Source organism: Haliotis rufescens, unplaced genomic scaffold (assembly GCF_023055435.1).
Source record: "Haliotis rufescens isolate VD_foot unplaced genomic scaffold, xgHalRufe1.0.p SCAF_1, whole genome shotgun sequence".
In the NCBI taxonomy this organism is placed as follows: Eukaryota; Metazoa; Mollusca; class Gastropoda; order Lepetellida; family Haliotidae; genus Haliotis; species Haliotis rufescens.
In genome coordinates this window covers 40,822,800-40,850,574 of record NW_025963779.1, presented here as the reverse complement: position 1 = coordinate 40,850,574, position 27,775 = coordinate 40,822,800, and the positions used below count along the sequence as shown (strand labels likewise).

The following is a 27,775-nucleotide window of genomic DNA, read 5'->3' as shown; positions in this document are numbered from 1 at the left end:
ACGCAATTCCCCGGGACTGGTTGTTGCCTTTGTTATTGTTTTTTCCCAGTGAGTACCCGGATGTATAGCAGAAATCTAGACTAGTTCGCGACCTCTGCTGCGCCATTCGTAAGCGCATTAGTCACTTTTATGGAAACCGGTAGTAATAAGGGCGTATGGTCACATTGATCAACAAAATGAAATACAGTTTTCGAGATAATAAGGAAATGTAGGTATCTTTGTGGGTAGCATCGGTAATTGTGACGAAGTTTTGATAAGACACTTGCTTGGTAATTTTGCGATTTTCGTTTACACTATTTTGACTTGCAACACAAAGTAAATATTTCACCTGAGCATTGCTTTTTTTTATAGTGTGTATATTTTTTTACTGCCAAAATGTGTAACATATTTATTAAACGTATAAATATTCAGTTATTTTACAAAGTGACTGAAAAACATTTCCATCTGTATTATTATGATAACGAATTCCAAACATTTTTATGTTTAATGTCATCACCAAGAGACTGAAAATATTACGTTGAAAAGTAAATTTCTATGTTGTTTGGCTTCTAATCCCACATAATAATCTGTTGTGATGTTTGTAGGCCCTTTTGATCGTCTTAATCAATCTGGACAGATTTTTTAGTCAAAATGACTGAAATATTTACACATTTTATAAATTGCCTGAGAGAATCACATTTTAAAAATTGACGGTAATATATACACGCTTACAAAGGAAAAGACCTGTGAAACAACGTCTATCGCGCATTGAAGAATTTCCAACCAAGACGTAGAGAAACAAGAACGAATCGGTTCAAATGAAGGAAAACAAAATGTAAATACCATAATTACAACCTACCAAATTTATGTGTATAAATTTTAGGCAGGCAGCTTCCTTGTTCGAGGAATGTATCTTGAATATCCACACAAAGGAACAATATCCAACTCGTCTGAAGCTATACAAAGAAACTTATTCGATGTCACGTGTCTCTGTAACAGTCAAATATTCTAAAAGATATATATCGTTTCGGGATATTATAACCCGTGTTCGTTTCTCAACTGATCACTTGGATTGTTTCAGGTGTTTCACATAGGTGTCAAGCCTCAAGGGTCGGCTGAGAAAGCCCACGTGACAACTATTTTCATAACGTCCACCGTTCCTAAAAAATCCATTGAGTGATAGATAACAATGATCAATCAATCAACGTATTATCAGTTAACCCTTTGAACAAAGTATGTTGTTTTTACATCGGCACTTCACGCCATGATATGAGTGTATTCCCTTTGTTTTAGTAAACCTAGACATGTAAACACTCACTTTTGACATATCCACTGTGCAAGATAACAGTGATTAATCAATCAACGTATTTTCTGTTAATCCTTTGATGACTAGGAACGATCCGTTGATTTACAAAAAAAGTAAATCAACTGATCATTCATCTCTTGCTGGGCTGCCACGTGCATATTACATAACACACATTTCACCTCACTTCAAACCTGGATTTAGATTGAATAATTACCCCAGACACAATAAATGCCAAATGGGAACCTTTGTCAGGTAATCTATGTGGTGCTACCATTAATTGTACCTGTAATAAATTCATTAACTGAGCATCAAGTGAATGACGACAAATACACAAGTGTAGGGTTATACGAGAAAACGTGGATGACAACAAGGGAGTAGAAATCGTATTATCGACGCAATCAGAAATCCGAAAATGCTTTCACTGCATGAATACTTTTTTAGTATTAAACTATAACCATCTGGGGTATTTCCAAATGATGACATCCGATGAGCTCCGCCGTTCTTTTTGTCTGTTTGTTTAGGCTGAAGAAATTAATTAACATGCGCCCTTTGTCGAAATCTTTATAGATCACAGTTAACCAATCAGTGTTTATGCAAAAATGCGTAAAACAAATATTGCCTCCAGCCTCCAAGTTTATTCAGCCTCCAAGTTTATTTAGCTGTCCTTGCAGACGGTAGCCCAGTCTCTGGTCACGCTCAGTTGCGTTGCGTATCATCCGGGTACTCACAGGGGAAAAAACAATAACAAAGGCAACAACCAGTCCGGGGAATTGCGTTAGATCAGTGCCCCTTTAAAGGATTTTTTTTTAAATTGAAATAAAAACAAAACATGCGGTGGCCTTTGTGATGATGATGCAGCAGTGCCTGAGAACCAAGACTCTTTTTTTTCAACCCTAAAGGAGGACATTCAATGTATCCTTGTGGTTTTTTTTTGTTCTTCCTTAATCATCTTAGCCCTATTGAAGCCAATTTCAGGTGTCCTCGCTGTGATATCGCTGGAATATTGCTTAAAGCATCGTCAAACCATTTTCACTCACTCACTCATCTTAGCCATTGTGCATCTTTTCAGTGTCCAAAGAGTCAGTCTTATGTTTCATTATTTTTTGTGATAACTTTACACAATCTTACAAATAATATCTTATATATTTTTTATCTTATCTGGCATTACTACCTTAATGCTTTTACTGCTGTTTCTGACTAGGAAGATGGAGCTGTGTGCAGAAGTTGTTGTCCCAACCAGTTGTGTGGCATATGCTCTCCCACAGCTACCAAGTGGTGAAGTCACGTATAATCACATTACTGCAAGTCATCGGTCTGTTCAGACGTTTGAGAATAAAGCTCCCCAGTTTTTAACAACCAGATAGCATCCTTGGCTTGTCCTTCACTTGTCCTTTGATAACCAATATATCTGAATTGTATATATTATTGTTGGGTGTAATAGGGTGGTTCTTTCATTTTTACTTTAACGTAATTTACACATGATTGTGTTCCATCTGTCATCTTGTTTTTGCTATGTTGTCATGCTTGCATGTCTTGATATTTCAATATGCTTATCTAAGGTCTTGTTCATGTGCTATTTATGTTCCTATTCTGGGCCTTCTAAGTGTATGATTATACTCTTTATATCCTAATTTTCTCTCATAAACTTTCTAAAGGTGTGAGTTATGATTACAGGCCCGTCTCTCTTTGTTGACATAAGTGTCTTCTGTTTGCAACCTTTGTCTTTTTTATTGAAATAATATCCTGCGTTGCTCACACTGTCATAAATCAGCCAGGGATCCCCACCTCTTGTGCGCCTATTGCACGGTGCGATCTTTGCCACTCTGTCTCCCCTTGTGACTTGAATACCTCAGGATCTTGAGAAAACGACACAGGGACACGTCTCGGACGACGGAGATTGCCGATCACGTCAACCATGTCTTCACACAATCTTCACTATTGGAGCAGTGCCTCTCATCCCAACCGTCATCGCCACAGCGTTCACGCCAACCATGTCTGCACCCTTGATCATCTTTTTGTCATCAGCGCCGGCACGCCCACCATATTTGGATTCTGTTTGGGTTCAATGGATACAATCCATGTTTCCATCTTCTGTGGCTCAGGCATCTCCTATTGCGCCTTCAGCACCCCAGTCTACACTGTTCACATACTGGCGCCTCTGGCCACCGCGGCACCCTCTGCTACTCTGGCGCCAGCTACGCCTTCGAGGTTTCAACCATTGATCAGTATACTGCCGGCTCCCGCGCCTGTGCTAGTGGCACCTCTTGTGCATCATATCAATATGTCTCTGTTGCCACTAACTACGACTACCTCACATCTGTCCTTGGCTCCAGACATCGCTCCTGTAGGCACACAGACTCTTCAACAAGCCCAGTTGGTTTGTCCTTTCAGTCGACCACCTTGGGGCTTAACCAAGTTCCGAACTGGATGGCGGACTGGTTGGCCTTTGTTGCTCTCTCCCCTTGCCCGGATGTTGATAAAAAAGGACACAATTTGATCCTCTCCTACATCCATGCGTTGGATGACGATTTCTCCAAGCTGTCTCTCAGTATGGCATTTAAGGCACCTTGTTGTGGATGTGAGCATGTGTAATGGTCTCCTTATGCTCCTCTATGTTGCAGGTGATGGTGTGGCCTCACACACTACCTAGTGCCCCTCAGTATCTAGCAGTGGCCAACACCACCTCCAGCGACTCACTAGTGCTGACAGCCAGTCAGTCCCCACCAGAGACTCACTGCTTCCATGTTAAGTACGGTGACACCAAGCCAGTGCGCTCCCAGTACCAGCCATGGAGGCTGTCTACCATCAGGTCTCCACCACCTCTCTCACATCAACAACTGATTGTGCTCATAAGTTTATTCAGACATTATTTCTGTCTATTATTAACTGATATGAGTAATAAAGTGGATACAATGAAAAGAACACTGACCTTAAATGCTGCTCATATAATGCTATCACTGGTAATAATCAAGTCCTGACAGACAATGTTCATCATCTCAAACATTATTACTCTAGGCCCAGTTCAGACATTGTCATTGATCAGTAGGTAACGTAGGTTTCTTTCGGCATCATTTCAGTGCTGTGATGACAAGAGAGTGTAAGAGAAGCCTGATGGGGCAAGTGATTCAACGAAGACTGGACACCTCACTAGCTGGAGTAGCAGTCAGTCACACTGGAAACAATGTACACATGTACCAGGTAAACTTCAATAAGTACTTTGTGTGTTGGCACTCCATGCTGTCTGGAGTAGTAGATTTTTGGCACATATTTACATAAAAATTAGGCATTGAAATGTACATTAAGTTGAAGACTTTAATTTTGCTATAATTGCTAAGATATTATGACTATGAAACAGATTCATGCCTGTTTTTACAAATATATCTTTCACTCGCCAATCTTAAAATCAGACCTAAGTTCTCGCTACCACTAAACAAAGATCTGAGGACATGACATTACGGGTCACGTCAGAATGACCTTTCACTAACTTTGACTGACCACTGAAATGACTAACAAGAAGTCGACATCAGCCATTTAGAAAGCAACTTTCTCAAGCTTTACGGCACTCGTTTTAACCTGTCAACTTCCATTTCAGCCTATGCTTGAAAAATATGTTGACACAGTCCTCTTGAAAACTGAACAAACGAACATTCTGGAATGTCTTATATATGGTTTAGATTGAATGGCAGTGCTTAGTACTTACTTTGCAATGCCTCCTCCGTTCAAATGTTTATCCCATGGAAGCGAGAGATAGACGATAAGTTTGATGGAATCAGTCGTATGTGTTGTAATTGTCGTTCCAAATACCCCCTGTTAATATTTTCGAGGGTGCATGATTAGAAAACACATTCCGACTGTCACTTTCATGATCAGATAAGCAACGCTTTGATTGGTCGGATGGGATGTCCTCAGATCTTTGTTTAGCGATAGTGAGAACTAAGATCTGATTTTAATAAGATTGTTCACTCGCTGCTTTAATATTCCCACATTATGATTACATAAACAGAGATGAAAAAATCTAATTGATAATTGCTGTGTACAATATATATTGTAAACAGTTGGTCTTGTAAGTAGCATGTGAAGTTTCATCTGCTTTGAAAGTTTTGAGATATGCTTTCTTAAATGCCTTTTTAAATTCAGCTGACCAGCCATGGGGAGGTGTTCTATCAGGTGTACAGCAACACTGGAAACTCCTCAGAAAAAACCTGCAGATCTACCCTCAGCACACATGAGGTCAGTGCAGTAGTCAAGAAGGTCACTCGGAAGTGGCTTGCGGGTTTGCAAGACCAGCTGGACAGTGTGACAACCCAAGAGGAGCAGTACTATACCTCTGACGTCTCCCATTATCTCCTCAGTAAGTTGATAAGTGTGGCAACCCCATAGGAACAGTACTATCCCTCTGACGTCTCCCATTATCTCCTCAGTAAGTTGATAAGTGTGACAACCCCACAGGAGCAGTACTATACCTCTAACGTCTCCCATTATCTCCTCAGTAAGTTGATAAGTGTGACAACCCCTGAGAAACAGTACTATACCTCTGACGTCTCCCATTATCTCCTCAGTAAGTTGATAAGTGTGACAACCCCTGAGGAACAGTACTGTACCTCTGACGTCTCCCATTATCTCCTCAGTAAGTTGATAAGTGTGGCAAACTCGAGGAACAGCACTATACCTCTGACGTCTCCCATTATCTCCTCAGTAAGTTAATAAGTGTGACAACCCCAGAGGAGCAGTACTGTGCCTCTGACGTCTCCCATTATCTCCTCAGTAAGTTGATAAGTGTGACAACCCCTGAGGAACAGTACTATACCTCTGACATCTCCCATTATCTCCTCAGTAAGTTGATAAGTAGGACAACCCCAGAAGAACAGTACTATACCTCTGACATCTCCCATTATCTCCTCAGTAAGTTGATAAGTGTGACAACCCCTGAGGAACAGTACTATACCTCTGACATCTCCCATTATCTCCTCAGTAAGTTGATAAGTGTGACAACCCCAGAAGAACAGTACTATACCTCTGACGTCTCCCATTATCTCCTCAGTAACTTGATAAGTGTGGCAAACTCGAGGAACAGCACTATACCTCTGACGTCTCCCATTATCTCCTCAGTAAGTTGGGGGCACGGGTGGCCCAGTCGCCTAAGGCGCCGCGATTCGCTGTGCAGAGTTGCGTCCCTTGGGCACGCCAGAAACCTATGATTGTTGGTTCGAATCCCGGTTCGCCCCGATTATGTTTCTAGGTTTGTCAGCACCATACCCGTGCTCGTGGGTTTCACCGAAGTGGTAAACGTCTAAGACCTGCATCACTTCGGGCTTTCCTCCCACATTAAGCTGACACGCCGTGATATGACTGGAATACTGTTAAAAGCGGCGTTAAACCCAACTCACTCACTCACTCAGTAAGTTGATAAGTGTGGGAACCCCAGAGGAGCAGTACTTTACCTCTGACGTCTCCCATTATCTCCTCAGTAAGTTGATAAGTGTGACAACCCCAGAGGAGCAGTACTGTACCTCTGACGTCTCCCATTATTTCCTCAGTAAGTTGATAAGTGTGGCAATCCCTGAGGAGCAGTACTGTACCTCTGACATCTCCCATTATCTCCTCAGTAAGTTAATAAGTGTAGCAAACTTGAGGAACAGCACTATACCTCTGACGTCTCCCATTATCTCCTCAGTAAGTTGATAAGTGTGACAACCCCAGAGTAGCAGTACCATACCTCTGACATGTCCCATTATCTCCTTAGTAAGTTAATAAGTGTGACAACCCCTGAGGAACAGTACTATACCTCTGACGTCTCCCATTATCTCCTCAGTAAGTTGATAAGTGTGGGAACCCCCGAGGAACAGTACTATACCTCTCCCATTATCTCCTCAGCAAGTTGATAAGTGTGGGAGTCCTAGAGGAACAGTACTATACCTCTGACGTCTCCCATTATCTCCTCAGTAAGTTGATAAGTGTGACAACCCCAGAGTAGCAGTACCATACCTCTGACATGTCCCATTATCTCCTTAGTAAGTTAATAAGTGTGACAACCCCTTAGGAACAGTACTATACCTCTGACGTCTCCCATTATCTCCTCAGTAAGTTAATAAGTGTGGGAACCCCCGAGGAACAGTACTATACCTCTGACATCTCCCATTATCTCCTCAGTAAGTTGATAAGTGTGGGAGTCCTAGAGGAACAGTACTATACCTCTAACGTCTCCCATTATCTCCTCAGTAAGTTGATAAGTGTAGCAACCCCCGAGGAACAGTACTATACCTCTGACATCTCCCATTATCTCCTCAGTAAGTTGATAAGTGTGACAACCCCAGAGGAGCAGTTCTACACCTCTGACGTCTCCCATTATCTCTTCAGTAAGTTAATAAGTGTGGGAACCCCCGAGGAACAGTACTATACCTCTGATGTCTCCCATTATCTCCTCAGTAAGTTGATAGGTGTGACAACCCCAGAGGAGCAGTACCATACCTCTGACGTCTCCCATTATCTCCTCAGTAAGTTGATAAGTGTGGCAATCTCAGAGGAGCAGTACTATACCTCTGACGTCTCCCATTATCTCCTCAGTAACTTGATAATTGTGGCAAACTCTAGGAGCAGTACTTTACCTCTGATGTCTCCCATTATCTCCTCAGTAAGTTGATAAGTGTTGGAACCCCAGAGGAACAGTACTATACCTCTGATGTCTCCCATTATCTCCTCAGTAAGTTGATAAGTGTGGCAACCCCAGAGGAGCAGTACTATACCTCTGATGTCTCCCATTATCTCCTCAGTAAGTTGATAAGTGTGACATCCCCTGAGGAACAGTACTTTACCTCTGATGTCACCCATTATCTCCTCAGTAAGTTGATAAGTGTGGGAACCCTAGAAGAACAGTACTATACCTCTGACGTCTCCCATTATCTCCTCAGTAACTTGATAAGTGTGTCAACCCAGAGGAGCAGTACCATACCTCTGATGTCTCCCATTATCTCCTTAGTAAGTTGATAAGTGTGGGAATCCTGGAAGAACAGTACTATACCTCATATGTCTCCCATTATCTCCTCAGTAAGTTGATAAGTGTGGCAACCTCAGAGGAGCAGTACTATTCCTCTGACGTCTCCCATTATCTCCTCAGTAACTTGATAATTGTGGCAAACTCTAGGAGCAGTACTTTACCTGTGACATCTTCCATTATCTCCTCAGTAAGTTGATAAGTGTGGGAACCCCAGAGGAACAGCACTATACCTCTGATGTCTCCCATTATCTCCTCAGTAAGTTGATAAGTGTGTCAACTCAGAGGAGCAGTACCATACCTCTGATGTCTTCCATTATCTCCTTAGTAAGTTGATAAGTGTGGGAATCCTGGAAGAACAGTACTATACCTCATATGTCTCCCATTATCTCCTCAGTAAGTTGATAAGTGTGGCAACCTCAGAGGAGCAGTACTATACCTCTGACGTCTCCCATTATCTCCTCAGTAAGTTGATAAGTGTGGGAGTCCTAGAGGAACAGTACTATACCTCTAACGTCTCCCATTATCTCCTCAGTAAGTTGATAAGTGTAGCAACCCCCGAGGAACAGTACTATACCTCTGACATCTCCCATTATCTCCTCAGTAAGTTGATAAGTGTGACAACCCCAGAGGAGCAGTTCTACACCTCTGACGTCTCCCATTATCTCTTCAGTAAGTTAATAAGTGTGGGAACCCCCGAGGAACAGTACTATACCTCTGATGTCTCCCATTATCTCCTCAGTAAGTTGATAGGTGTGACAACCCCAGAGGAGCAGTACCATACCTCTGACGTCTCCCATTATCTCCTCAGTAAGTTGATAAGTGTGGCAATCTCAGAGGAGCAGTACTATACCTCTGACGTCTCCCATTATCTCCTCAGTAACTTGATAATTGTGGCAAACTCTAGGAGCAGTACTTTACCTCTGATGTCTCCCATTATCTCCTCAGTAAGTTGATAAGTGTTGGAACCCCAGAGGAACAGTACTATACCTCTGATGTCTCCCATTATCTCCTCAGTAAGTTGATAAGTGTGGCAACCCCAGAGGAGCAGTACTATACCTCTGATGTCTCCCATTATCTCCTCAGTAAGTTGATAAGTGTGACATCCCCTGAGGAACAGTACTTTACCTCTGATGTCACCCATTATCTCCTCAGTAAGTTGATAAGTGTGGGAACCCTAGAAGAACAGTACTATACCTCTGACGTCTCCCATTATCTCCTCAGTAACTTGATAAGTGTGTCAACCCAGAGGAGCAGTACCATACCTCTGATGTCTTCCATTATCTCCTTAGTAAGTTGATAAGTGTGGGAATCCTGGAAGAACAGTACTATACCTCATATGTCTCCCATTATCTCCTCAGTAAGTTGATAAGTGTGGCAACCTCAGAGGAGCAGTACTATACCTCTGACGTCTCCCATTATCTCCTCAGTAACTTGATAATTGTGGCAAACTCTAGGAGCAGTACTTTACCTGTGACATCTTCCATTATCTCCTCAGTAAGTTGATAAGTGTGGGAACCCCAGAGGAACAGTACTATACCTCTGATGTCTCCCATTATCTCCTCAGTAAGTTGATAAGTGTAACAACCCCTGAGGAACAGTACTATACCTCTGACGTCTCCCATTATCTCCTTTGTAACTTGATAATTGTGGCAAACTCTAGGAGCAGTACTTTACCTCTGACGTCTCCCATTATCTCCTCAGTAAGTTGATAAGTGTGGGAACCCCAGTGGAACAGTACTATACCTCTGATGTCTCCCATTATCTCCTCAGTAAGTTGATAAGTGTGTCAACCCAGAGGAGCAGTACCATACCTCTGATGTCTCCCATTATCTCCTTAGTACGTTGATAAGTGTGTCAACCCAGAGGAGCAGTACCATACCTCTGTTGTCTCCCATTATCTCCTTAGTAAGTTGATAAGTGTGACAACCCCTGAGGAACAGTACTTTACCTCTAATACCACCGATTATCTCCTCAGTAAGTTGATAGGTGTGACAACCCTAGAGGAGCAGTACCATACCTCAGACGTCTCCCATTATCTCCTTAGTAAGTTGATAAGTGTGTCAACCCAGAGGAGCAGTACCATACCTCTGATGTCTCCCATTATCTCCTTAGTAAGTTGATAAGTGTGACAACCCCTGAGGAACAGTACTTTACCTCTGATGTCACCCATTATCTCCTCAGTAAGTTGATAAGTGTGGGAACCCTAGAAGAACAGTACTATACCTCTGACGTCTCCCATTATCTCCTCAGTAAGTTGATAAGTGTGACAACCCCTGAGGAACAGTACTTTACCTCTGATGTCTCCCATTACCGTATTCGACGCAATAAGCGCCCAGGGCGCTCTCAAAATTAGAAATAGGGGGCTCTTATTAGAATATTATTTTGGTGAAAAAGACAGAGTTGAAAGAAAAATGTCTTGGTTTATGCTGACAGCCTGAAATGTTTATATAAGAGTGACAACCCCAGAGGAACACTACTATACCTCTAACATCTCTTATTATGTCCTCAGTAACTTCATAAGTGTGACAACCCCAGAGGAACAGTACTATACCTCTAACATCTCCCATTATGTCCTCAGTAACTTGTTAGTGTGGCAAACTCGAGGAACAGTACTTTACCTCTGACGTATCCCATTATCTCCTCAGTAACTTGATAAGTGTGGCAAACTCGACGAACAGTACTATACCTCTGACATCTCCAGTTATATCCTCAGTAAGTTGATAAGTGTGGGAACCCCGAGGAACAGTACTATACCTCTGACGTCTCCCATTATCTCCTCAGTAAGTTGATAAGTGTGGCAAACTCGAGGAACAGTACTATACCTCTGACGTCTCCCATTATCTCCTCAGTAAGTTGATAAGTGTAACAACCCCTGAGGAACAGTACTATACCTCTGACGTCTCCGATTATCTCCTCAGTAAGTTGATAAGTGTGGCAACCCCAGAGGAGCAGTACTATACCTCTGACGTCTCCCATTATCTCCTCAGTAAGTTGATAAGTGTGACAACCCCAGAGGAGCAGTTCTATACCTCTGTTGTCTCCCATTATCTCCTTAGTAAGTTGATAAGTGTGACAACCCCTGAGGAACAGTACTTTACCTCTAATACCACCGATTATCTCCTCAGTAAGTTGATAGGTGTGACAACCCTAGAGGAGCAGTACTATACCTCTGACGTCTCCCATTATCTCCTCAGTAACTTGATAAGTGTGCCAAACTCGACGAACAGTACTATACCTCTGACATCTCCAGTTATATCCTCAGTAAGTTGATAAGTGTGACAACCCCAGAGGAGCAGTTCTACACCTCTGACGTCTCCCATTATCTCCTCAGTAAGTTGATAAGTGTGGGAACCCCGAGGAACAGTACTATACCTCTGACATCTCCCATTATCTCCTCAGTAAGTTGATAAGTGTAACAACCCCTGAGGAACAGTACTATACCTCTGACGTCTCCGATTATCTCCTCAGTAAGTTGATAAGTGTGGCAACCCCAGAGGAGCAGTACTATACCTCTGACGTCTCCCATTATCTCCTCAGTAAGTTGATAAGTGTGACAACCCCTGAGGAACAGTACTATACCTCTGATGTCTCCGATTATCTCCTCAGTAAATTGATAAGTGTGACAACCCCAGAGGAGCAGTTCTATACCTCTGTTGTCTCCCATTATCTCCTTAGTAAGTTGATAAGTGTGACAACCCCTGAGGAACAGTACTTTACCTCTAATACCACCGATTATCTCCTCAGTAACTTGATAGGTGTGACAACCCTAGAGGAGCAGTACCATACCTCAGACGTCTCCCATTATCTCCTCAATAAGTTGATAAGTGTGTCAACCCAGAGGAGCAGTACCATACCTCTGATGTCTCCCATTATCTCCTTAGTAAGTTGATAAGTGTGACAACCCCTGAGGAACAGTACTTTACCTCTGATGTCACCCATTATCTCCTCAGTAAGTTGATAAGTGTGGGAACCCTAGAAGAACAGTACTATACCTCTGACGTCTCCCATTATCTCCTCAGTAAGTTGATAAGTGTGACAACCCCTGAGGAACAGTACTATACCTCTGATGTCTCCCATTACCGTATTCGACGCAATAAGCGCCCAGGGCGCTCTCAAAATTAGAAATAGGGGGCTCTTATTAGAATATTATTTTGGTGAAAAAGACAGAGTTGAAAGAAAAATGTCTTGGTTTATGCTGACAGCCTGAAATGTTTATATAAGAGTGACAACCCCAGAGGAACAGTACAATACCTCTAACATCTCTTATTATGTCCTCAGTAACTTCATAAGTGTGACAACCCCAGAGGAACAGTACTATACCTCTAACATCTCCCATTATGTCCTCAGTAACTTGATAAGTGTGGCAAACTCGAGGAACAGTACTTTACCTCTGACGTATCCCATTATCTCCTCAGTAACTTGATAAGTGTGGCAAACTCGAGGAACAGTACTATACCTCTGACATCTCCAGTTATATCCTCAGTAAGTTGATAAGTGTGGGAACCCCGAGGAACAGTACTATACCTCTGATGTCTCCCATTATCTCCTCAGTAAGTTGATAAGTGTAACAACCCCTGAGGAACAGTACTATACCTCTGACGTCTCCGATTATCTCCTCAGTAAATTGATAAGTGTGACAACCCCAGAGGAGCAGTTCTATACCTCTGACGTCTCCCATTATCTCTTCAGTAAGTTAATAAGTGTGGGAACCCCCGAGGAACAGTACTATACCTCTGATGTCTCCCATTATCTCCTCAGTAAGTTGATAGGTGTGACAACCCCAGAGGAGCAGTACCATACCTCTGACGTCTCCCATTATCTCCTTAGTAAGTTGATAAGTGTGGCAACCTCAGAGGAGCAGTACTATACCTCTGACATCTCCCATTATCTCCTCAGTAACTTGATAATTGTGGCAAACTCTAGGAGCATTACTTTACCTCTGATGTCTCCCATTATCTCCTCAGTAAGTTGATAAGTGTGGGAACCCTAGAAGAACAGTACTATACCTCTGACGTCTCCCATTATCTCCTCAGTAACTTGATAAGTGTGTCAACCCAGAGGAGCAGTACCATACCTCTGATGTCTCCCATTATCTCCTTAGTAAGTTGATAAGTGTGGGAATCCTGGAAGAACAGTACTATACCTCATATGTCTCCCATTATCTCCTCAGTAAGTTGATAAGTGTGGCAACCTCAGAGGAGCAGTACTATACCTCTGACGTCTCCCATTATCTCCTCAGTAACTTGATAATTGTGGCAAACTCTAGGAGCAGTACTTTACCTGTGACATCTTCCATTATCTCCTCAGTAAGTTGATAAGTGTGGGAACCCCAGAGGAACAGCACTATACCTCTGATGTCTCCCATTATCTCCTCAGTAAGTTGATAAGTGTGTCAAGCCAGAGGAGCAGTACCATACCTCTGATGTCTCCCATTATCTCCTTAGTAAGTTGATAAGTGTTGGAATCCTGGAAGAACAGTACTATACCTCATATGTCTCCCATTATCTCCTCAGTAAGTTGATAAGTGTGGCAACCTCAGAGGAGCAGTACTATACCTCTGACGTCTCCCATTATCTCCTCAGTAACTTGATAATTGTGGCAAACTCTAGGAGCAGTACTTTACCTGTGACATCTTCCATTATCTCCTCAGTAAGTTGATAAGTGTGGGAACCCCAGAGGAACAGTACTATACCTCTGATGTCTCCCATTATCTCCTCAGTAAGTTGATAAGTGTAACAACCCCTGAGGAACAGTACTATACCTCTGACGTCTCCCATTATCTCCTCAATAAGTTGATAAGTGTGTCAACCCAGAGGAGCAGTACCATACCTCTGACGTATCCCATTATCTCCTTAGTAAGTTGATAAGTGTGACAACCCCAGAGGAGCAGTACTTCACCTCTGATGTCACCCATTATCTCCTCAGTAAGTTGATAAGTGTGGGAACCCTAGAAGAACAGTACTATACCTCTGACATGTCCCATTATCTCCTCAGTAACTTGATAATTGTGGCAAACTCTAGGAACAGTACTTTACCTCTGATGTCTCCCATTATCTCCTCAGTAAGTTGATAAGTGTGGGAACCCCAGAGGAACAGTACTATACCTCTGATGTCTCCGATTATCTCCTCAGTAAGTTGATAAGTGTGGCAACCCCAGAGGAGCAGTACTATACCTCTGATGTCTCCCATTATCTCCTCAGTAAGTTGATAAGTGTGACATCCCCTGAGGAACAGTACTTTACCTCTGATGTCACCCATTATCTCCTCGGTAAGTAGATAAGTGTGGGAACCCTAGAAGAACAGTACTATACCTCTGACGTCTCCCATTATCTCCTCAGTAACTTGATAAGTGTGTCAACCCAGAGGAGCAGTACCATACCTCTGATGTCTCCCATTATCTCCTTAGTAAGTTGATAAGTGTGGGAATCCTGGAAGAACAGTACTATACCTCATATCTCTCCAAAAATCTCCTCAGTAAGTTGATAAGTGTGGCAACCTCAGAGGAGCAGTACTATACCTCTGACGTCTCCCATTATCTCCTCAGTAACTTGATGATTGTGGCAAACTCTAGGAGCAGTACTTTACCTGTGACATCTTCCATTATCTCCTCAGTAAGTTGATCAGTGTGGGAACCCCAGAGGAACAGTACTATACCTCTGATGTCTCCCATTATCTCCTCAGTAAGTTGATAAGTGTGGCAACCTCAGAGGAGCAGTACTATACCTCTGACGTCTCCCATTATCTCCTTAGTAAGTTGATAAGTGTGGCAAACTCTAGGAGCAGTACTTTACCTGTGACATCTTCCATTATCTCCTCAGTAAGTTGATAAGTGTGGGAACCCCAGAGGAACAGTACTATACCTCTGATGTCTCCCATTATCTCCTCAGTAAGTTGATAAGTGTAACAACCCCTGAGGAACAGTATTATACCTCTGACGTCTCCCATTATCTCCTCAATAAGTTGATAAGTGTGTCAACCCAGAGGAGCAGTACCATACCTCTGACGTCTCCCATTATCTCCTTAGTAAGTTGATAAGTGTGACAACCCCAGAGGAGCAGTACTTTACCTCTGATGTCACCTATTATCTCCTCAGTAAGTTTATAAGTGTGGGAACCCTAGAAGAACAGTACTATACCTCTGACGTCTCCCATTATCTCCTCAGGAAGTTGATAAGTGTGTCAACCCAGAGGAGCAGTACTTTACCTCTGACGTCTCCCATTATCTCCTCAGTAAGCTGATAAGTGTGGGAACCCTAGTAGAACAGTACTATACCTCTGACGTCTCCCATTATCTCCTCAGGAAGTTGATAAGTGTGGCAACCCCAGAGGAGCAATACTATACCTCTGACGTCTCCCATTATCTCCTCAATAAGTTGATAAGTGTGTCAACCCAGAGGAGCAGTACCATACCTCTGATGTCTCCCATTATCTCCTCAGTAAGTTGATAGGTGTGACAACCCCAGAGGAGCAGTACCATACCTCAGACGTCTCCCATTATCTCCTTAGTAAGTTGATAAGTGTGTCAACCCAGAGGAGCAGTACCATACCTCTTATATCTCCCATTATCTCCTCAATAAGTTGATAAGTGTGGGAATCCTAGAAGAACAGTACTATACCTCTGACGTCTCCCATTATCTCCTCAGTAAGTTGATAAGTGTGACAACCCTTGAGGAACAGTACTATACCTCTGATGTCTCCCATTACCCTCGACGTAATAAGCGCCCAGGGTGCTCTCAAAATTAGAAATAGGGGGCTCTTATTAGAATATTATTTTGGTGAAAAAGACAGAGTTGAAAGAAAAATTTCTTGGTTTATGCTGACAGCCTGAAATGTTTATATAAGAGTGACAACCCCAGAGGAACAGTACTATACCTCTAACATCTCCCATTATGTCCTCAGTAACTTCATAAGTGTGACAACCCCAGAGGAACAGTACTATACCTCTGACATCTCCAGTTATATCCTCAGTAAGTTGATAAGTGTGGGAACCCCCGAGGAACAGTACTATACCTCTGACGTCTCCCATTATCTCCTCAGTAAGTTGATAAGTGTGTCAACCCAGAGGAGCAGTACCATACCTCTGATGTCTCCCATTATCTCCTTAGTAAGTTGATAAGTGTGGGAACCCTAGAAGAACAGTACTATACCTCTGACGTCTCCCATTATCTCCTCAGTAAGTTGATAAGTGTGTCAACCCAGAGGAGCAGTACCATACCTCTTATATCTCCCATTATCTCCTCAATAAGTTGATAAGTGTGGGAATCCTATAAGAACAGTACTATACCTCATACGTCTCCCATTATCTCCTCAGTAAGTTGATAAGTGTGACAACCCCTGAGGAACAGTACTATACCTCTGATGTCTCTCATTACCGTATTCGACGTAATAAGCGCCCAGGGCGCTCTCAAAATTAGAAATAGGGGGCTCTTATTAGAATATTATTTTGGTGAAAAAGACAGAGTTGAAAGAAAATTTTCTTGGTTTATGCTGACAGCCTGAAATGTTTATATACGAGAGATACATTTTTCCAGAATTTAAATGCCCATAATTAAGGGTGCATATAACACACTAGTACGTATTATACACGAATAAATAAGTGTTGTGTACATTGATCAATCGGAAGGGGTGTTAATTGGTATTGTTCACTAGCCAATATATTAGCAAATATCGCCGTGGGCGCTTATTAGAGCAGGGCGCTTATTACGTCGAATATGGTATCTCCTCAATAAGTTGATAAGTGTGGGAATCCTAGAAGAACAGTACTTTACCTCTGACATCTCCCATTATCTCCTCAGTAAGTTGATAAGTGTAACAACCCCTGAGGAACAGTACTATACCTCTGACGTCTCCCATTATCTCCTCAGTAACTTGATAAGTGTGGCAAACTCGAGGAACAGTACTGTACCTCATACGTCTCCCATTATCTCCTCAGTAAGTTGATAAGTGTGGCAAACTCGAGGAACAGTACTATACCTCTGACATCTCCAGTTATATCCTCAGTAAGTTGATAAGTGTGGGAACCCCCGAGGAACAGTACTATACCTCTGACGTCTCCCATTATCTCCTCAGTAAGTTGATAAGCGTAACAACCCCTGAGGAACAGTACTATACCTCTGACATCTCCCATTATCTCCTCAGTGAGATGATAAGTGTGGGAACCCTAGAAGAACAGTACCATACCTCTGACGTCTCCCATTATCTCCTTAGTAAGTTGATAAGTGTGACAACCCCAGAGGAACAGTACTTTACCTCTGATGTCACCCATTATCTCCTTAGTAAGTTGATAAGTGTGGGAACCCTAGTAGAACAGTACTATACCTCTGACGTCTCCCATTATCTCCTCAATAAGTTGATAAGTGTGTCAACCCAGAGGAGCAGTACCATACCTCTTATATCTCCCATTATCTCCTCAATAAGTTGATAAGTGTGACAACCCCTGAGGAACAGTACTATACCTCTGATGTCTCCCATTACCGTATTCGACGTAATAAGCGCCCAGGGCGCTCTCAAAATTAGAAATAGGGGGCTCTTATTAGAATATTATTTTGGTGAAAAAGACAGAGTTGAAAGAAAAATTTCTTGGTTTATGCTGACAGCCTGAAATGTTTATATAAGAGTGTCAACCCCAGAGGAACAGTACTATACCTCTAACATCTCCCATTATGTCCTCAGTAACTTCATAAGTGTTACAACCCCAGAGGAACAGTACTATACCTCTAACATCTCCCATTATCTCCTCAGTAAGTTGATAAGTGTAACAACCCCTGAGGAACAGTACTATACCTCTGATGTCTCCCATTATCTCCTCAGTAACTTGATAAGTGTGACAACCCCAGAGGAGCAGTACCATACCTCTGACGTCTCCCATTATCTCCTCAGTAACTTGATAAGTGTGGCAAACTCGAGGAACAGTACTTTACCTCTGACGTCTCCCATTATCTCCTCAGTAACTTGATAAGTGTGGCAAACTCGAGGAACAGTACTATACCTCTGACATCTCCAGTTATATCCTCAGTAAGTTGATAAGTGTGGGAACCCCCGAGGAACAGTACTATACCTCTGACGTCTCCCATTATCTCCTCAGTAAGTTGATAAGCGTAACAACCCCTGAGGAACAGTACTATACCTCTGACATCTCCCATTATCTCCTCAGTAAGTTGATAAGTGTGGGAACCCTAGAAGAACAGTACTGTACCTCTGACATCTCCCATTATCTCCTCAGTAAGTTGATAAGTGTGGAAACCCCAGAGGAGCAGTACCATACCTCTGACCTCTCCCATTATTTCCTCAGTAAGTTGATAAGTGTGGCAGACTCGAGGAACAGTACTATACCTCTGATGTCTCCCATTATCTCCTCAGTAAGTTCATAAGTGTGGGAACCCCAGGGGAGCAGTACCATACCTCTGACATCTCCCATTATCTCCTCAGTAAGTTGATAAGTGTGTCCACCCCCGAGGAACCGGACTATACCTCTGATAATACTGTGAGGCATCAGAAGAGATACTACCGTAATATGTTACTGTGAGGCATCAGAAGACACTATTTCCATATGTTACTGTGAGGCATCAGAAGACACACTACCCCCATATGTTACTGTGAGGCATCAGAAGACACACTACCCCCATATGTTACTGTGAGGCATCAGAAGACACACTACCCCATATGTTACTGTGAGGCATCAGAAGACACACTACCCCCATATGTTACTGTGAGGCATCAGAAGACACACTACCCCATATGTTACTGTGAGGCATCAGAAGACACACTACCCCCATATGTTACTGTGAGGAATCAGAAGACACACTACCCCCATGTGTTACTGTGAGGCATCAGAAGACACACTACCCGCATATGTTACTGTGAGGCATCAGAAGACACACTACCCCCATGTGTTACTGTGAGGCATCAGAAGACACACTACCCCCCTATGTTACTGTGAGGCATCAGAAGACACACTACCCCCATATGTTACTGTGAGGCATCAGAAGACACACTTCCCCCATATGTTACTGTGAGGCATCAGAAGACACACTACCCCATATGTTACTGTGAGGCATCAGAAGACACACTACCCCCATATGTTACTGTGAGGCATCAGAAGACACACTACCCCCATATATTACTGTGAGGCATCAGAAGACACACTTCCCCCATATGTTACTGTGAGGCATCAGAAGACAAACTACCCCCCCACCCCCCATATGTTACTGTGAGGCATCAGAAGACACACTTCCCCCATATGTTATTGTGAGGGATCAGAAGACACTATTCCCATATGTTACTTCGAGGCATCAGAAGACACTATTCCCATATGTTACTGTGAGGCATCAGAAGACACTATTCCAATGTGTTACTGTGAGGAATCAGGAGCCACCATTCTTTCCCCCATGTGCTACTCCAAGTGGTGAGTTGTAGCCATAATGTGTTGTGTTGCAGAGGTAGCTGCAGTAATCCCCCATGTGCTGTGTCCCCTCTGTATGCCAGCCACCTGCTCCTTGGTTTGCTACAGTGTGAGCATGGACAGTAACAGCACCAAAAAGGGCAGCACCTGCAGCAGCTGTGGTCATGACCTGGACACTGCTCACAGTATATTACAGCACTCAGGAATGGTGAGTTTGTTCCAGTGACTAAACTCAAAGAAGCAAACACTGAATCTTTTACCTGAAGGTTCATGTTCTTTTCCACTGTGGCCATGTTGAAAATGTCATCAACTATTTCTTTATATCTTTAAAATTTGGATGTGCAGTTACAATGTACCGGGTAGTGTGCACAAAACAAATGTTATGTTTTTTTGTTTACTTACGAAAATTTTTTACTGTGTTTTCAGTTGTAGAGCTAGGTTACCTGTAGATGAAACCACGCTGAAGTGAATTTGGAACTGAATGCACAGATTGCAAAATCAGAGTTGTTATTGTGATTTGATACCTCTGATCGACCAATCAGAAACGAGTAATTTCCAAATTCATGGTAGAATTGCTTTTTAACAATGCTGTGACCTCCAACTTTCACAAGCTCCGCTAAATCTGGTGATGAAGGAAGTCAATATCTCTAACAGCACATTTTTATTAAGCCGATTTTAAGCTCATCTGATCTGAAGGTTGATTTGAGCTTGTGTTTTGTTGCTTTGTCCACCATTAACATTTTCAGTTTAAGTAGGCATTATATATACACTATAACATTTTTTATCTCCAATGTGAAATTCAGCTATAAGTAAAACTCCTATTGAAACCTGGCTAAACAGATATGTATAATGAATAAAATGTACTAAAGTCCTCAAGGATACTGGAAAGGAGAAGCTGTGTTACGACCTTTAACTGTGCAGACTACCCGGGTAATATATACTCCACTTGAGATGATTCCTCTGAAACTACACTGCCTATGAAACTGGATAATCACAGCTATGGTGTCTCTAAAAACCTGATTCAATTTTGAACATTGCCCCCATGACAACAAAAAGACGATGTTTTTGGGTGAAGAAATAAAGATGTTGTTGATTTCAAGTCCCACTTTTATATGGACCATCGCTGCTGTCATGTGACCTTGATGACATGTAAGGTCACCTTATTCACATTACTGCCTGTTGCGCTACTGCAAGAACGTGTCCCAGCAGAGCTCTTCTAATTGAATTAATTGAGACCTTCGGTTTTTGGCTATAATTCTAAAATTGATTTGCGATGGATGATGTATTCCTTTCACCATGTTGTGGATTATTTAGGCGTAATAAGACTTGTGTCTTTTTTCACGCCTAGTTTTTGTTGTTGTCCGCCATTTTGAATTTGTGATACAATTGATTTCCTGCCAAGGTAGTCAAATTGTTTACAAATCTCAGCTACTTATGTATAACATATTCATGTGTGTTTAAGTACTAGTAGCTTTGTTGTTACATTGAGTTGTGTGAATCAATATTGTATACACTTTCAACTCGTGAAAACTTTTTTGCTGATAGAATATTGTTAAATTATTTGGCTCATTTCCAGTCCTGTTTCATCAACAATTCTTTAATTGTGTAACTTATGCTTGCGTGTTGTACTAATTGTCGTGGAAAAAAATCGTCCAAAGATCCTCATCCACGTTAAGCTTGCACGCAGATTTGCACGCCAAACTCTAAATGTAAATTTTGTTTAAAGCTCTCTCCAGCAATCCCATCGCATGGCGAGAAAGATGTCACAATCGCTCGATAGCAATGGACATGGTTCTGTCATTACCACGCAGCTGTTATCATCCTAATTTTCAGCCATCTAAGACATCCAACTCTGCTACATCTGCGAAACCGGCGCCAGCGTCTCATGACTCTCATATGGGAGTAGCTCAGGCGCAAGCCATGATCCAGTTAGCACCAATGAGCATTGTGTCTCAGGGACCTGCACCGAGCGCAGCAACTACCTACTACCCAAGCGCCTCTACAAAGACATCAGCCCCGGGCTTACAGCGTACAATGTTCAGCTTAGCGCTGTTCCAACAACTTATCCAAAGCAGCAGATGTAAGCTCAGGCGTCAACATTCCAGAACAGTAATTGGATGCAAAACTTCATGCAGTCCATGTGGCGGTAGCCTATGGCACACCTGTATCCTGCGCCCTCACCAATGCCTATGTATCAGACGCCTGTGTCAGTTACAACTATGGCACAAGGCTTAGCGCCTACTCCGGCAGCTAACGTCTACAGTATGCCTATTGTGAGTCATGGTACAGCACATTCATTGCTGGGCAGCGCTAGTACGCCTGCATGTACATGGACATCACTCATGAATCCCTATCACCAGGCGGATCATCCAAGCCCTCTGTCAGAGCAAGCGCTACGCATCAGTGCAGAAGACGATCGTCGTCTAGGCGAACACGTCAACACCGTTCTGATTGTTCAGACTCTTCAAATGGAGAAAATGGCAATTCCTCGTTAGAATGGAATACACATCTCGGCTTAGCACTTACCTGATCTCGTATCAGTGCTTTCACCTGGTAAGGGGGTGGATAAAAACGACACCATATGGTCGCATCTTACATCGATTCTAGCCGACCCTATGCTGACAGATATGACTAGATCATTGGATGAAGACTTCTCCAAGCTATCGCTTGCGCCGTCATTTACGCCACCCAAGTTTCCTATCCATGCATTTGCAGTAGCAGACCAAGCTCATAGTTTGGATGAGGACATACAGATGATGATAAACACATGTGATCAAGCAGGATCTATCAGAGGACTGCAAAGGCAACCCTGGTCATCCAATTCTCTGAACAGATCACAGACATGCACGCCAAAGTTTCCAGTTACGCTCGGGATGAGACAGTTACGCTTAAGGCTTTAGAGCATGTCTCTCATAGTCTATCCCAGCAAGCCGGCAAGTCAGGCAACTAGAGGCGAAGATGCTCATCTCTCAACGAAGGCCAGGACCAGGATTCCTTTCGTGGGAAAGGGCGTGGCAGCGGAAAAACTCAAGGTTCTTATCAGTCCCGTCGTAGTTAATACCAGGGCAGGGAGGTGATAAGAGGGGTAAACACTGAAGTGTTTGACAGTCACTACTGGGAACTCCCGCCCCCAGCCGTCCAAATTGTCGACACCCCCATAGGCAGGAGATTGAATCGGTTCTGGAAGAACTGGAGCATCCTCAAGGAGGATTACGTTCTCAACGTAATATGTCACGGTTATCATCTGGGCATAAATGTACTTCCACCGTTGACCACAGCTCCACTTCCTTGGTATTGTCCAAGAAAGCAATATCTGCTATTAAAGGCCAACATAGACATACTGTTGGTAAAGGGAGCTGTAGAGATTGTAAGCACCCCAGCTTACAATCTATTCTCACATCTTCCTGGCACCCAAGAAGGACTCAGACAAGATGATAATGATTCACAATCTCTGTGATCAATGAACGTTACCTGAAGCGTCTACCTTACTTCTGTCTCACTAAAGGCATAAAGGCGTTCAATTCCTTGATCAGTCTCAACATGCAGGATGCCTACCTGCATATACCGATCCATCCCTCCGACCCCTGTTCCATAGGTTCCAGTTCAATGGAGTTCACTACCAGTAAGCAGTGGCATTTCAGTGGCGCTGTGGCTATTTACACGAGTAATGAAGCCAATAACTGCGTATCTACACATAGACGACTGATTCCTGTGTCATCAATACACGAAGATGTTAGTACGCCACCGGGATTTCAACAGACGGCTACTGTATCAACTGGGATGGATGATCAACGAGGCAAAGTCGGATTTAACTCCATCGTATCGGCTCCAGTTCATAGGAGGCCTGTTCCAGACTGACCAGTATCTCCTATCAGTACTGAGGGACAGATGGCACAAAATCCTACGCCTCTTGTCACCTGCGCTACACCAAGCACGCACGCTTCGCCAATTGTGTTGCTAGGGTTACTCACCTCGGCACAGTACTTAACCAGCAGAGGCCGCTTACAACTGCACCCAATTTAACAATTCCTCAACCCTTACATCAGGCGTCAGGATCCAGGCTATCACTCTACCGTGGCAACTTACACCTTACCTCAAGTGGTGGACGGTAAAGTTGAATGACAGTCACTTAGGAATCTCTTTATCTGGGTTATCCCCGAGTCTACACCTGTTCTTAGACACCTCCCTTCAGGGGTTGGGTGCTCTCCTGCAAGGCCAGACAGCCTCAGGGCTATAGTCAGGCCCTCATCGAAAGTGGCACATACACAACTTTGAGTTGGAAGCGTTAATTCTGGCCATATCCCATTGGCAGAATCAGCTACAGTCCGACCAACTCGCAATATGTAGTGTGGTGCCTGCGCAATCAGGGAACAACGCACTCCCACTGCCTGCTTCAACAGACATTCAGGTTTTTCCATCTGATGGATCGTCTGGAACCTAAATTTAAAGTTCAGCACATCCCCAGATGTTGAAACATACTGGCTGATGCGTTATTGCATCCAGACAGGGTGGCTCCTACCGAATGGAAACTTCACACAGAAGCATTCCAGTTACTGCTTCAGAAGTTCTGTTTGCTACGTGCCAAAACCACCAACCACCAACCACCAACACATGACATCCGCAGGCTTTGGCGGTGGATGCTTTCAGCATCCCTTGGGAGGGGCTATAAGCGGACACTTTTCCGCCACCAGTTCTACTTCCCAAGGTGATACAAAATATCAAGGAGACAAGGAATCTTGCTCTGACTTTGGTCACGCCCTGGTGGCAGACGAGAGCATGGTACGTCGAGCTCAGAAGTATAGCAGAAGACGATCCACTACCCCTCCCACAGTGGTCCAACCTACTCATCCACCCTCAGAGCAAATTGCCTCACCCAATGCCAGGCAGATTTCATCTGCATGCTTAGTTCATCTTAAAAAGATGTTAAGTGCAAAGGGCTATTTGGCACGGGCAGCAAAAGCTTTAGCTGATCGTCCCTCTACCAGAGGACTATACGATGACAAATGGGGATGATTTGAGACTTTTTGCAAGGCAAAAAATCAAGACCCTACGTCTGTGTCACCACAATTCCTAGCTGAAAACCTCCTACATCTGCGTACCCATAGACACTTGAAAGGTAGCACCATTACCGCGTATTTGGGTGCATTTAATTCAGTGTTGGCCGTTCCGGAAAAATGCAAGATGACTAAGGTCCCAGAACTACAGGCCCTACTACACTCATTCAGGCTTGAGGCTCAGAAAGCCAAGTTCCGCTCACCTGCTTGGGATTTGAACGTGGTAGTTAGAGGTTTGTGAGGGCCCCCCTTCGAGCCCCTCTATGAATCCTCATTTTATTACCTCACCAAGAAAACAATAACATTGTATCGAGCTTTAGCCATAGCAGCACGGGTGAGCGAGTTACATGGGATCGACATCACCCAGGTACGCTTTGAGCATGGGACGCACGGAGCGGTGCATCTCAGGATGTGCTGGGATTTTTTAGTAAAACATCAAATTACCAGGCCAAGCCAGTCGTTCCTTCACCATCCCACCAATATCGACTATGCCCACCAATGAACTTCTCCTGTGCCCGGTACGAGCACTTCGAGTTTTCATCCGCCGATCCAAAACTAGGCGTGGTTCGAGGAAACGGTTATTTATACCCGTGTCTCCTATGTCCCCGACCAAAGTTAGTCGCAACTCCATAGCCCTATGGTTACATGCAATCATCCTTCAGGCTTATGAGATTGCCAAACTGGATCCCCTGAGAGCAAATAACCCTCCCGAGATCAGGGTACTAGCCTCTACCATGGCATTACACAGCAACTGTTCTACTCGTCCTATACAGAGCCAGTCTACACCCCTGTGCAAGTTGCTGAGATATCGGTCAGTGGAAGAATATTAGACAATCTTTTTTATCAGACCTCAGCTCTATGACTTTGTAAGTAAAGAATTAGCTGGCTAGCTATTATTTTCTTTATTACTGAATATGTATAGGGAACTACTCTTTAATTCTTATGTTCAATCTGATATTTGAACTACCCTACGGTAATGGCGTTTTTCTTAACTACTGTATTATTAACTTGTGTTGTTTTTTCAGGGTGTGAATTATTGAGGTTTCTGTATTTCTGAAGGTTTACCCACCTCTAAACTGTCCAATACGGAGGCATTAAGGAGTGATGCAGGATAAGTAAACAATTTAGTAAAATCTAAATATTTTTCACATTTGTGTACTTATCCTGCATTACTATGTTTAAGGACCCACCCGTCGCAGACTTGCCTCCCCACTTTGGCTACAGAAACCTCAAAAGTATGTTTTTTAAGCTCGGGCGACAGGCAGTGATGTGACAAGGTGACTTTACATGTAATCAAGGTCACATGACAGTGGCAGTGGTCTGTATAAAAGTGGGACTTGAAATCAACATCTTCATTTCTTAAAGTAAAGTGATGAAGTTACAGATCAGTACTTTATTGCTGTCAACTCACAGAAGGAAGACCTATGTGTTGAACTCTCTATGTGTTTCATTGAATCCTTTCTGTATTGATAACTCTAGTGATTTTCCTTGTGAGCTATATAGTGTCTACAGTTTGTGTTTTCATATATTTCATATGATTTACGCCATATCATAATTATTTATTGTCTGTTAGTGTTTTTTTAACCTGCCCGACCGTCTCTGTGGTCTTGTGGTAGAACGTCCGCCCGGAGAGCGGAAGGTCCGGGGTTCGATCCCCGGCCGCGTCATACCAAAAGACGTTAAAAGGTGGTACTTGTTGTTACCCTGACTGGCACTCGGCACTAAGGGGCTAAAACAAGGACTGGTCTTTTCGGAGTCAGTATACTGTGTCTGAGTTGGGTATTCATGTTAAACTATGGCATGATATCTCTGTGAGCTAGCACTATAAATCGGCATCAGTCTGGACTAGTACAAGCAGCCACACAAACACACACACGTACAAGTTGGGAGCAAGTTGTCGCGTTCTAGATGCCGTTCTTGGAGCCGCACTACAGTTCAGCGCTCTAGTGGATTCCAGGTGGATAGGTGTCCTCTCACCTTGGCTGACTGGTTGGAGGCTGTGGCTCCTTCCCCAGGGTCAGTTGTGGACCGAAAGACACGATATGGTCTGACCCCATGTTTAAGAACATGATCGCCGCTCTTGATGAGGACCTTGCCAAGCTGTCCCTAACACCCTCGTTCAAGGCACCCAAGTACAAGAAGGAAGATTCCCCTGTCCATTCCTTTGACATTGCAGATTGCGCCCACATATCCATTGTATGACGGGCTTGAATCGCTCCAGCACTATACGCATCCCTGATAACAAGCTTACGTTTGTGGAAACTGAGTTCAGATGCCCCCTCAAGCCTCTCTGGGTCTCGGCCTCCAGGGCTATAATCCAGGACTTATCGAAGGACAACCCCAATCAACTAGACCATCTTACCACAGCCTTGACCTACTCACAGCGCCAAGTTGAACACATGCACACTCATATGTGGAAATTCAGACCACTCGCGTCCTCAGCTATTTGGCACTCTCAGACTGGGACCCGGAATTTTAGATGGACCTCCTCCGTCAATCCTGGTCGTCTCCTTCCCTCTTTAAACTGCACGTTTCAAGGACCCATGCTTGGGTCACAGCCTTCGCCAGAGATAAAACCACCCTCAAGGCCCTGGCTCACGTGTCATACTCCGCCTTCATCCAGGTCGGGCAACTATCAACCCAGGCGGAACTCGCTTCATCTCAGGTGGTGGATAGCGGAATCTAGCTTATGGCCTCACTACACCAATTTGTCTATGCCTCTCTTCAAGGATGGGGAGCACACCTGGAGGGTCAAGCCATGGGCTGTGGTCCGCCGCACATCACTGTCATCTGAAGCCTCTGGAATCAGGGAACGACCCTTTCCCACTCACTCCTACAACAAACTTTCTGCTTCTTCAACCTGGTTGATCAACTTGAACTCCAGTTCCAGGTCCAACACATCTCGGGTTGTCACATGTATCCTGACAGACACCCTCTCCAGGCCAGACAGAGTCGCTCCCTAAGAGTGGAAGCTCCAACCGGACGACTTTGCTCTTGTTTGTCTGTGCCTTGGCCATCCCAACATAACAAAATCTATTTGCC

At 43.6% G+C, this 27,775-nt stretch overlaps 1 protein-coding gene across 3 annotated transcripts in view; it reads left to right on the top strand.

Moving 5' to 3' along the window:
- LOC124121063 overlaps positions 1-27,775 on the top strand; it is a 172,986-nt gene that overhangs the window by 118,102 nt on the left and 27,109 nt on the right. For all 3 annotated transcript variants that reach the window (XM_048396524.1, XM_048396522.1, XM_048396523.1), the window contains exons 11-14: positions 3,907-4,094; positions 4,363-4,483; positions 5,423-5,636; positions 19,715-19,887. In XM_048396524.1, coding sequence (XP_048252481.1) covers positions 3,907-4,094; positions 4,363-4,483; positions 5,423-5,636; positions 19,715-19,887 — 696 coding nt within the window. The remainder of the gene's footprint in view (positions 1-3,906; positions 4,095-4,362; positions 4,484-5,422; positions 5,637-19,714; positions 19,888-27,775) is intronic.